The 12,496-nt window shown below is 51.8% G+C and overlaps 1 protein-coding gene across 5 annotated transcripts in view; it reads left to right on the top strand.

The window, feature by feature from the left end:
• Positions 1 to 12,496, top strand: part of CPNE2 (copine 2) — a 44,186-nt gene extending 31,690 nt beyond the window's left edge. For all 5 annotated transcript variants that reach the window (XM_064670858.1, XM_064670862.1, XM_064670863.1 and 2 more), the window contains exons 11-16: positions 1,957 to 2,090; positions 2,786 to 2,840; positions 6,218 to 6,269; positions 7,578 to 7,711; positions 10,812 to 11,048; positions 11,906 to 12,496. In XM_064670858.1, the coding sequence (XP_064526928.1) occupies positions 1,957 to 2,090; positions 2,786 to 2,840; positions 6,218 to 6,269; positions 7,578 to 7,711; positions 10,812 to 11,048; positions 11,906 to 12,013 (720 nt within the window). In that variant the 3' untranslated portion in view covers positions 12,014 to 12,496. The remainder of the gene's footprint in view (positions 1 to 1,956; positions 2,091 to 2,785; positions 2,841 to 6,217; positions 6,270 to 7,577; positions 7,712 to 10,811; positions 11,049 to 11,905) is intronic.

Here is a 12,496-nt window from a genome sequence, read left to right as displayed (position 1 = left end):
GCAAAACCACAACAATGCAGAAGTGGGGTTCTCAATTTCTGCGAACTTTCCTGGTGCAGTATCCAGAGAGCTGCAGGCACTCGCAGTTAGTTCAGTTTGTATTTTGTTGTTTTATCTGAAAACATGATGGGGGAAGAGTAGGAGGAGGAGGAAGAGTTGCCATAGGAACAGGAACGATTGGGAGAGCTTTTTGTGTGCCGTTCTGCCTCTGTGTGCTTTGGTCTTGGTGCTGGAGAGTGAATACAAGAGAAAATCAGTGAGTTTATTGGTAGCACGGAGCCTTCGCATGAATAAGGTTTGAATGCAGAAATCTTCCCCCCATCTAAAGATCTGCCAGTTACTGGAGGGCTCCTCCTCCTCCCAAGGCATCTTTGGTCCAAAACCCTGGGCGTGTTTCCAACGGGTGCAACGCTGCAGGAACACCTGAGCTGGGAGGAGGACGCTGCCACACGCACCCCTGCAATTTGGAAAGGCCACTGGTGTCCTCCCAGTGGGGACAGAAGGGCTGAAGCCACAGGAAGAGGAGTGTTGTACCGGGCCGCTTGCCTCATGTCAGAGGCAGGGCAGCTGTGTCCCTCTCAGATCTGTTGCCCCAGTGCTGCTCTTGGTGGCACTGCTTGCACAAGCAGGGCATCCACCCGTGTGACTCCTCTGAGCCCCCATCCCGGGCCTCAGTTTCCCCCTTGCTGTCTGACCATGGTGGCTCGGCAGGAGCAGGGCATGGGTGTGTTAGAGTGTCACAGTGGTGACAGGCATGTTGGTGAGGCCATACGGTTGCTTGATGAAGAAATTGGGATTTCACAGAACCGTAGGATGGTTTGGGTTGGAAGGAATCTTTAAAAACCATCCATCCAACCCCACTGCCCTGGGCAGGGACACCTTCCATTAGACCAGGTTGCTCCAAGCCCCGTCCAACCTGGCCTTTAACACTTCCAGGGATGGGGCATCAACGGCTTCTCTGGGACAACCTGTCCCAGTGTCTTCCTACCCTCACCATACATTTCTCCAAATCCAAACCCACCCTCTTCCAGTTTAAAAGCATGTCCCCTTGTCCTGCCACGCCTGTTTTACCAGCCACACTGGCACAGGGCGGTGACACATCCTGGGCTGTGATGTCTTCTTGCCCCGGACAGGCCAAGGTCCCTTCTCAGCCAAACTGCCGCTCGTCCTCTCCCATTACGGATACGGAGCAAAATCCCTCGTGAAATCCCTGAGCTCAGTTTAGGCAGTGGGGTTATTTTGGGTTTTGCCTCTTTGCTAAGCAAACAAGGCGGGCGCAGTCACGCCGCCCGCTCGCCTCTTCCCAGCTCTTCCTTCCCAGTCACATCGAATCGGGTGGCTCAGCATCTCGCCTCTTCTGACCAGATTTAACTGGGCCTGAGATAGGCATTTCTACAAATGCCTTTAAATAGAAAGCCTAATTGAGGAGGAAGAAAAATGAGTGCCTTGCTGACAGAGTCCCCTGAGAGCTCAGCATATATTGGTCCCCGGGGAAGCCTGACGACGAGCAGATCTTTCTGCTGCAGGGAAAGGATCTGCTCAGGGTTGTGATTCTTTGGTCAAAGACCTTGAGATCCAAATACCCAGATGGCCCTGGCTGCCTTGGTGTCCATGGGGCGACTCAGCCCCAGAGTATCTGGGAGATGGGCAGCGAGAGCCCTGAGCTGGAGGTGGTGGTGGCTGGTTCCAGGAGCAGGGACTGCTTCAGGACACTTTATGTGATGCTTCCCGATGAAAAATGAAGATGTAAGAGTGAATAACTGCCTGCTGTAGTATTTAATCAGCTTTTCGTAGGGAAGGTGAAGAGATGGGTTTTATTAAACTTTTTCAAAAGTTTGAGGTTTAGGTTTTGACAGAACAGTGTGTGGACCTCAAAGGCAATGGAGGCTCAGTGGCCAGGTCTGTGGTGGTGCCTACTAACAGAGGACGGTTCTGTGCTTCTCTCTTGTCCCCCAGGTTGGGATTGACTTCACAGCTTCCAATGGGAACCCACAAGAACCCTCCTCGTTGCACTACATCAACCCCTTGGGGACAAACGAGTACTTGTCAGCTATCTGGGCTGTCGGCCAGATCATCCAGGACTATGACTCGTAAGCACCAAGCCCTTCTGCCTCCAGAAGGAGGCATTTTGGAGATGTTTCCCTGGCTCCTCAAGGGCCTGCTGGGGTGCATCTGCCTTGATCTCTTTGTGTCTGCAAACCCAGGGCTAAATAATGCTTTAAAGGTATTATTTGCCTTACACATTGGGATGCAGGAGAGGGTCGGGACAGGCTTTCTCCTCTCCCCAGTGCCTCTGTGGAGACACAGGAGCATTAGCAGAGATGGAGCATCCTCTGCTGGGAGCAGCTGGCAGATGCCCTCAGCTCGCTGGTGTTTCCCATCAGAGCTGTGGCCCCAGGCTGCCTTGTTCCTCAGACACCCTGAGGGGTGGAGAAAATATCAGAAAAATATAATCTCAGACATCAGTAGAGTAAACAAAACAGAAATCTGTTGCTCTTGCTGTGATGGCTTTTTGTGTCCAAAATGGATAGTTTATTTTTAAAAATCCTCCAGGGTTACAAAACTGCAGAAGACTTAGGTGTTTGGGCAAGAGAATGCTCCTGATCCCTGTGGGAAACAGAGCAAAGCTGGACTCTTTTATCTCTAAAGACCAAAAGCCAAGGGAGAATCTTTTCTCTCTGTTCAGCTCCCATGATTTTTAAAGGCACTGTATGTTTTGGGAGAAGCTGTACAAGTCTGCTTCATGTGTGTCAATACAGCCATATGTTTTCCTCCTTCTCTCTAGAGACAAGATGTTTCCTGCTCTGGGATTCGGTGCCCAACTCCCTCCGGACTGGAAGGTAAAGTGTTGTGGCCACCTGTGTGTTTGGGATGGGATTGTCTTTATATTGCCTGGGCAGGAGCTACTGGGATTTGGTCTGGGAAACGCTGTTGGGCAGAGGGGGAATGGGTGGACGTGGGATCTCAGCCAGAGAGGGGTGAGATGTGGCGGTGTGGGTGGGCAACAAGGCAAGGATGGGGCACGAGCAGCCGGTTCCTCCCTTCTATGTTGGCATGAATGCAGCAGCTCCCTGGCATTAATGGGCAGAGCCAGGCGTTGATTCATTTTCCTGGCAGGAGGCAGGAACAGTTCTGCGGAAGGGAAAAGGCCCCTGGATGAATGTGTCAGACGGCAGCAGAGTCTGGAAGGGGGCTGGGAGCTGGGGAGCCTCAATGGGATGTTGCACAGGCAGAACCTGCAAGGACTGGAGCAGAGAAGCTTTCCCAAAAATCCACCCCGATCTGTGGTTGGGATTAGATGCTGGAGAGGTTGGTTAAAGGCACCCTGGTCCTGCAGGGGCTGAGCTGAGCATTCTGCTCATCCAGAGGGCAGGGTACAGAGCTGCTCCTGCAGCCTGGCTGCCGGATGGGGAACATCATCTCACGGCTGAGACAATGTGCCAGGACACCACCACCATCCTTAATTACTGGCTGGGTCTTTTGACTGCTCTTTGCTCACGCCCTTCATGTGCATTTTCTTTCTGCTCGCTGGTTTTGAGGCGTTCCCAGCTTCAGGCTGGGGTTGAACCTCAGTGAGCCCTTTGTGTTCCCTGGGAGGGGAGCTGTGCCCTGGGCTGAGCGCAGCGGGGCACGTAAGTCACGAGCAGCTGGGAATCGAGCTGGGAAGCTCATCTCTGCCAGCCCTTGTGGCTGGGGATGTCCTGCCCGCTCCAGCTTTGTGCTTTTCTCTGCTCTCCCGGCAGCCAAAATTCATGTGACTCAAGTGGGAGCTCTCGCTGTTTGCCAACCACAGGAGGAGATCCCTCCATGTGCACTTTGGAGCTGATTCATTCCCTCCTTGGCCAGCAAATGTCTCTGGTCTGTCACTTCACCACTTTTTGTGGGAAAATCTAGGTAGGCAGCTTCCAAGGTCCAAGAGCCAGCTGTCACCAGGGATTTATTACTTGAGGGGAAGAATAGGAATGGAAAATGCAGTGTGGATGGAAAGGGTACAGCAGCTCGGGCTGCTGGGGAGTGGATGGATTGTCATGGCAAGCATCCTGTTCTGCTCTCCGTGTGTGCAGGTCAGTGACCATGGGAAGGGCATTGCTGGGCTGGAAAGGGCCCTTCCAGCAAGGCTGGAGGCCAGTACTGGGTTCAGGATGCTGGCTGGGGGCCTCCTGCAGCTTCCCATGGGCCTGCGGATACTCTGTAAATGTTACTGGAAAAAACACCTTGTTTTCCCCTGGAATGATGTCTAAACCCAAACAAACCCCAGTGGGGAGCAGCTTCTCCCTCCCCAAATGTTTGGCCTGTGCCTAAAGGTCACCCACCCTAACACCAAGAGTGACCCATCAGCTGTGTCACATCAGCAGTGGGGCCATCCCTGGTGCATCACCCCACACCACCCCAGCCTGGGCCTTCACCCCTCCCCAGCTCACCCAGCCCGTGGGCTCTGGGCATCACCAGCTCTGCTCACTCATTAAAGACTTTTTGGCCACCGAGGCTCTTTGGGTAATTTCAAAGCCAAAGCAGCAGTTGTCCGTGAAAACCCGTGCCCTGTGTGAGGGCAGGGGCAGATAGCAGGGACCCCCAGACCTGAGTGAAGATTGTCGGGAGACACGAGTGGTGCAGAGGGTGCTTTGTGCTCCCGTTGCCATGGCTCCCCCAACGCTTCTCAGGCGCCCGTCGGAGCGAGATGTTTTGCACACAAAAGTCTCGTTGGAAATGTCAAAGAACATCTTGCCATGTAACAGCTCTGTGGAGAGCCTCGAGTGGTTTCCCAGTAGGGAACAGGAGAGGGAAGCAGATGGGTTATGGTTTCTGAGGGATGAGCAAAGGCAAGGCAGCAGTGGAGAGGAGGATGCTTCATGTGGGAGCCCCACCAGTCACCTGAGTTTGGGAGAGGGAGTCAGCCAAAGGAAGCTGGGGGCTCCACTGATGTGGAACCCCCAATATTTTCCATCCTTTTGCCTTTATATATACATATATATAGAGAGAGAGAGAGAGAGAGAAACTGAGTCACAGCAAGGGTGTGATTCCTTGGGGAGATGGCAGAGAACCCTCTGTGGGGTTGGTCTCACCCTTTAGGGTGGCTTGAAAGAGTTTCTCCCTGTGCGTGTGATACCTGTAGATGCTCCATGTACATTTAACTGGACTCTGCAGAAACTGTTTTCAAAGTAAAAGCTGAATAGGGAATAAGATCCTTTTTTAAATTTTTTTTTTGTTATTTTGAAGCCCTCTTGTTGAATTTTTTTTGGTGGATATAAATATATATATGTAAACCCCATATTTACATATATATATGTAAAATCCATAAAAACTCCAGAGGAGGTTTTTCAACACTTGTGCACGTAGGGGGTCTGCTCTGTAGACAGTGAGGAACACAGCTTCAAACCATTTTGTTGTTGCTTAAAAGAAAGAGAAACCCCTATTTTGCGGTGCAAAACGTGGAAATATTTCTGCTTGCCTTGTCTATAAATACTCCTGTGGCAGAATTTTGAACGTTTTGTAAAAAAAAAAAAAAACCCAAACCAAAAACAGAAGCGAGCCCGTTACAACTGCAAATCAATTGAATTTGAGTGTATTGCCCAAAATTGAGGCTTCTGCAAGAAAAGGTGTATGCAAAGCACAGTCATGCAGGTCAGGCTGCCTCTGGCCTGGTGCCTGTGGGCGTTGCTGGTTCGTGCTCAACAGGAACGGAGAGACCTGAGCAGTTCTCTGGTCCGGCAGCACATCAGCTTTGCAGCAACGGGGGGAGGACTTCTGGTTGACTTTACTTTTGTTTGGTTGCAATTTCCCACCCCACAGCCTCCTGCAAAAAATAGCTTCTGCTGCTTTCGACACAATGCCCAGTGTAATTGGAAAGTCTGAATCAGACGCGCGCTGCGTTTGCAGCCTCGGGAGGACTTTTGCTTCAGACGGAGCTCCAGAGGACAGTCGTCGTGCCAGTGTTGTGAACACGCTTGTCCCGGAGCAATTCCCATGCTGGAAAGCTCAGCAAACCTCCACCCTTCCAAGAGGGAGACAATATCCTTGTTTTGTAACTCTGGCACGAACAGGGCGGGAGCTTTTTTGTCCCAGAGCCCTTGAGCTGGTGGCCTGAAAGCTCAAATCATCACCTTTGGTGCTCAAACCATCAGACCTAAACCAGCTCTGCAGCATCAGCTAAACTGATAGTGAACGGCCTGCACTGCATTGACCATCCAAGTTAATTTGGGTCTGTTCTTCTCCACAGGTATCCCATGAGTTTGCCATTAACTTCAATCCCAGGAACCCGTTCTGTTCAGGTAAGCATCTGCCAGGTCTATAGGACTCCTTAGATGCCTTCAGTGCCTTCTGTCCTTCCTCTGCATTTCTTCATTAGCATCTTCATCCCTGAAAGTGTTCAAGGCTGGGTTGGATGGGGCCCTGGGCAACCTGATCTAGTGGGTGGCATCACTACCCATGGCAGGGTGGTTGGAACTAGATGATCTCTAAGGTCCCTTCAACCCAAACCATTCCATGATTCTGTGATTTTGGGGATGTTTCAAGGTCTGTTCAGAGACAGACATGAACAGTGAAGCAGATGACAAACTAATGGCACGCTCAGAGGAAAGCAGAGAAAATTTGGGGGTGTGTAGGAAGGCCCAGGGTAAAATGCAACTGGATTCAGACGGTGTAAAATCCGCCTTCGCTCTGATGTCTGGTGTGTCCTACCAGCCGTCTGCTCCTCCAGCAAGGCTGCAAGAAACACAGGGCCTGTTTGGCAGATGGGGAATTCAGACTTAACACTTCATTTAAGCAGCTGAGAGCTGCTCACTGTGGTGGCTGAAGGACTGCTCAGATCCTGAGTGATAAGGGCTACCGTGGACTCCAAAAGTCATCTTACCCCAGCAAGATGGGCCTCCAAACCTTGCTGGCTGGTTCATGAAAGCTGTCTGTGAACATCTGCTTTTCTGCTGCCTTTGCTTTGTTCAGTCCCTCTCCAGCAGCTATAAAGCATTCACTGGATCTGATGTATTGCAGGCACTATGGGGTGCAGAAGCCACCATCCTGCAGCTCTTATTAGTGACAGGTCCTTCCCAAAGGACTGATGATTATCTGATTAATTGTGGAGTTGGTCATTTTTGGATCACACACCCATGCATCCTTTCAGGAGACCAGCCATCTGCCCTGTTCTGCTGTGGCAGAAGTTGGGGAGCTCAGAGGGTTGTTTTGCTTCTCACCAGTGTTTTAGGGATTTTTTTATGTCCACTTTTTGGGATTTTTTTTATCTCTGTCTGTTTTTTTGGTTATGTTCAGAGACCAAGAGTTGCTTTTCTTTTTGCTCCTCCTCTTTGGCCGATTCTGAGATTTTTTAAGAATCAAAGGAATGCCTCCATTGACTGTGGGCACTACAAGGTCTTCCCTACCCCAGAAGGTCTGAGAACTCACTACAAAATGACTAAAGTGGAGCTGGATGAGTTGGTGGCAGGGAGCTGGGGGGGGAGGGAGATGGAGGGAAATGGATCTAAGTTCAGCTCCATGACAGCATGAGATAATGATTCCTAATTGGACTTGCTGTGGTCCTGAGCTGTGATGCATTGTAATGCCTGGCTTCTCTGCTTTCCCTGAAGGTGTGGAGGGCATTGTCCAAGCGTACTCAGCCTGCCTGCCCCACATCCGCTTCTATGGACCCACCAACTTCTCCCCCATCATCAACCACGTGGCTCGCTTCGCAGCTCAAGCCACCCAACAGGAAACTGCATCCGTAAGTCCGTAAGATTCCACGGTGGGTTGGGAATCCTGATGGCTTTGGGCAGGGGAATGCAAAGCCTGAGCTGGATTTTGTGTCTTCCCCTTTGCTGTGGGCTGCAGCCGTGGGTCCAGCATTGCCAGTGGGTGTCCTCTTAGGGGTGTGAAGAGCATCTGAAGTCTGCAAGATGGAGCTCCCTTGGGTCCCCATGGCAGCAGGCTGCCCATGGAGGATGGCAGATCTGGCCCCTGGGTTTTGCTGGCCAAAACTGCTCAGCTTGGCCATCAGCACGTGCATGGTAGGAGATGTTGGGGTAAAAGCTTCCCTGATCCCTGCCTGGAGCAAAGCAGGATCACATCCAAAACCTCTTCCCCAGGGGGACCTTTTCCAGCCTTGCTGTCAGTGCTGTTGCTCTTCCCAGGTCCAGGCACAAGGAAATACTGAATTTGGTTTAATTCCGCACAAATCCAGGTCGCTCCTCGTTTTTTCGTTTTCCCTCTGGCTGGCAGTGGGGGAGGGAGAGCCCACGGGCTCTGCACTGAGCAGAGGCACTAATCATATGCAAATTGCACCCCTCCGCTGGCACTAATAGTTTAATCAAGGGAGATTTTAAATAATGGGCACTAATAGTGCCGTCAGAGGCAAGGCTGGCTTAGCTCAGGCTTTTGTTTTTGGCAGCACAAAGCGTTATTGATGAGGGATCTCGCTGCCTCGGGGTCTTCTCTTCCATCCCATCTTTGACTGGTGGCATCAAAGCCACCCCTGGTGCCGACGCCTCTGGTGGCTGCCTGGGCCTGCCCTCCTCTTCCTCCCGCTCTCGCTTGCTCCCAACATTTCAAACAAAACCAAAAAACCTTGTAGTTTTTCCATGGCAACAAAGATCACAAACACCAGAGTCCCCGGCTCTTCAGGGATGGGAGACTTAAATGTGTTGGGGCTGGGGGAGGAACAGAGGGATTACACGATTTGACTCTTGGGGAAGGATTAATAAGCTTCGGGGAATTAAAACACACCTTTCCAGCAGGGTCCTTGCATCAAAACCACCCCTTTTCTTACCTCATGCTGTTTAGTGCTGCCTAATCCCTTCAAGTCCTGCTCACCCGCCTGAGCCTAATTGCTGATATCGTTAGCAAATGATCAGGAATCATCCCCAGAGCCCACACGGATTCAGGGATCGGCCATTTTAACAACAGAAAGAGGAGAAAGGAGGAAGGTGCTGCTGGGGTGCTGTGCCAATGGAGACCCCAGATTGGCAGGACTCAGTTGTGGGGCCTGCCTGATCCCTGCTGTGCTCCAGCAGCTCCGGCTGTGGCTCGGCAGAGGTGCCACCCCAGCTGGGTACTGCGAGCCCAGAGGTGCCATCAGCACACCTGTCCCGCTGCCACTTACTGACACCACCACAATTGTCATCACTCCTTGGGGAATCTCCCACCAAAGCCCTCTGCTGTGCCCACTGCTCCCCTGCTGTAATCTCCGATGCTTGTCACCCCCTGGGCTTTGAGGCTGATCCACAGCAGCAGCTCTTCCTCCACTTGACCTCTGAAACATGTTGTGATAAACGTTTGATGAGCTCTGCGCCCCCGCCCCTTTCCCTGCAGACTTTCCAGCATTTTTCTCTGATCCTGTTAAGGATTTCACAGAAAAAAAAAAAAAAAAAGAGGGAACAAAGGAAAATAGCTCTTCCTGTGTTTCTGGTACAGAGGCCAGGGGAGGAAGGGGAGAATCAGCTTAAAGTCTTTCCCATTACCAGCTGCTCCCCTCAAGGTTTTACTCTTCCTCACATGCTGGTTCCCAGACAGGGTCAGGCCCCAGTCCTGCTTCCAGTGATGACCAGTGCAGGTCCTCTCCTGAGGTTTAGTCTGGTCCTCCAGACATAGACGTTGGGGTCCTGCTCTTCAGATCTATGTCTCCCCACAATTTGCTCTGAAAAGTTTGGATTTAGGGGAAAATGAAAGCCTGGGCAGTGCTCCACAGGCAGGGGCTAACACATCAAAAAGGGGCTGGGGTGGGGAAGAAGGGACTGGCTGCTGCCCTGGCTTGGGAAAGACTCCTCTCCCATGTCCTCGGGTTGTGTTTAAGCTTGACCCAGCCTTGTTTGTACTTGGAATTTAGCACTGGAGAGCATCAAGAGGAAACGAAGCTTAGGGAAGGTTTCAGGAGATGTGGGCTGGAGGAAGACCAAAAAAACAGGCTTGGGGCAGTGCTCCCTTTTTTGCTTTTCCAGGATGGCTGCACTAGTGGTTTTCAGAGGAAATGGAAAGAATGAGGAGAGGAACAAAGGGCTTTAATGTGCTTGAGTGCTTGTTTTCGTCATTTCTCCAGCACACGCAAGCTGCGTAATGTGCCAAAATTGAGCCATTACTTTCCCTGGAGACAGAGGAGATGGGAATTTTGGGGGTCCACATGCTCCAGATTTGCTGAGCTGAGTCGAGCAGGACGGTCTATCCGTCTGTTTGCTTGTCCATCCTCCCCCAGCTCTGCAGGACTGGCCCTGGTGCCCTCCTTTTCCCAAGGGAAGGGGAGCGGGTTCCAATGCTGCTGATCTGTCATCCCCCCATCTTGCTGGTACCCTCTGCACCCCCCTCAGTGCCTCCAATATCCACGGCTTTGTACAGGAGAGGGACAAACCCTGAGCATGGGACAGCCCTCCCCACCCCACAGCCTGGCACTGGAATACAGGAGATGCTCCCCATTGGTGCAGGGACACGTCGATGGGGAGCACCCCAAAACACACCCCACTGTGTGTGCAGGCACGGGGAGATTGCACCTCCCAGCTGGGCTCATGTCCCAGCCCCAAACTCCTCCTGGCCCTCACACAGAAGCTCTGCACAGGCTGGAGGTTGGGGTTTTTTTCATCATTAAGTACAGTAAATAAGAAAAATATTTTTTGTGGGGGAGTTGGTTTGTTGTTTTTTACGATCTTTCAAAAATCAACAGCTGGATTTCTGGGTTCTGCTAAAGGGGTTGATGCCAGCTGTCCTGGGAAGTGGTGAACCTTGCTCCCAAACACCCAGGGGACCTGCCACCCCTCAACATGTGGAGCATCCTGGCTGCTTACAGCCCACAGGCTCTGGCATCCCACTGGGTCTGACCCTCTGCCCTTTCCCGTCCACAGCAATACTTCATCCTCCTCATCATCACGGACGGGGTGATCAGCGACATGGACGAGACGAGACACGCCGTGGTGCAGGCGTCCAAGCTGCCCATGTCCATCATCATCGTGGGGGTGGGCAATGCTGACTTTGCTGCCATGGAGTTCCTGGACGGGGACAGCCGGGTGCTGCACTCCTACACCGGCGAGGAGGCCGTGCGGGACATCGTCCAGTTCGTGCCCTTCCGGAATTTCCGCAACGTGAGTGTGGGCAGCGGGGAGGGGATCACAGGGAGAAGTGGGGTGTCAGGCCTGGAAATGACCCTGGAAGTGGAGCAACGCCGGTGGAGGCAAGAGGTACCTGCCTGTCTTACCATCCCTCAGTGATGCTCTGTCACTGACCACGTAAATCAGCGCTGCGGGCAGGGACAACAGTGCTCCTCATCTCTGTGCCGGGCTCCACTGGAGCATCCCCCCTGTTCCTCCGCCTCCTGTCATTGTCAGGCAGGTGGGAGCAAAAACCTGTGAATCATAACAGGGTCTGGGTTCCCACAGCAAGCTGGGGCAGCACTGGGCTCGCATCCCTCACCACAGTCCCGTGCTGGCCTCTCCCATTCAGGCCTCATCCAGCACCTGTGATGTGCCACACACCAAGGGCTTAATGCCCTGCACCCCTGGGCCCTCCTGTGCTGGTAGAAATGGGCAATGCCAGGACTGGCCATACAGATGTCCCCTCTGTGGGATTATCCAGGAGTCAACCCTGGGTCGGACACTTGCTGGCACAGGATTGCCCACAGATGCAGAAAATCAGCCTGTGCTTATCTCCCCACTTTTTGCAATTAATCAATGTCTTTCTGTTCCACTTCTTGTTACTCACACCCAGTTTTTCTGACCTACCCAGGATGTTTTATTCCTCCCTACCAGTGAATTACCTCCTGTAGGGCAAGTGTATTGTAGAATATAACAATCCCAGGTGTATAAAATGCTGGCTGCCAGTAGAGTCTAGGGGGTATTAAATGAAATGCCACAGTCTGGATTTGGGGACAGCCCAGCCATGTTTGCTTGGTTGGTCCCCTATGGCTGTTCTAACGCTGGTGTTGGTTCTCTCTGGCCCACAGGTCCCCAAGGAGACCCTGGCCAAAGCTGTGCTGGCAGAGCTGCCCCAGCAAGTCGTGCAGTACTTCAAGCACAAAAACCTGCCCCCCATCAACTCGGAGCCCGCGTAGAGCTGTGCCAGGCTGCTCCCTCTGCATGTTGCCGAAGCCTGTTGGTCCTACCGAAAGCGCATTCCACATGCTCTTAAGAGAAGAATACCCTCCCTGAAACACTTTGTACTTCTTAATTTAATTGCTAAGTTCCTAACACTCATCCCAGCGAAGCGTCTGGATTCATTTTGTACAGTCTTGGCCCCAGGTAACACTAAGCAGCCAGGCCATGCCTTGGTCCTGCTCTGTTGAGTCACTTTTCAGTATTGAATGTACTTTGTAAAATTTCAGTGGAACAGGATACAATTTTTATGATCAAAACTTGCTTTTTCCAAGCAATGAAATGCTTAATATATTATTATCATTCAATGAACTGGTCGTTGTATAGTTCATGTATTTGTGTTGTACCTGTACATCTGTCAGGCTCTGTGTTCATTTTTATACTGTGTACATGTTATATTTGTTATACTCAGGTTAATAAAGAAACTTGGACATTTAAAACAA

Source organism: Pseudopipra pipra, chromosome 14 (assembly GCF_036250125.1).
Source record: "Pseudopipra pipra isolate bDixPip1 chromosome 14, bDixPip1.hap1, whole genome shotgun sequence".
Classification (NCBI taxonomy): Eukaryota; Metazoa; Chordata; class Aves; order Passeriformes; family Pipridae; genus Pseudopipra; species Pseudopipra pipra.
The sequence above is the reverse complement of the archived record's forward strand: the minus strand, read 5'-3'. Positions and strand labels throughout refer to the sequence as shown.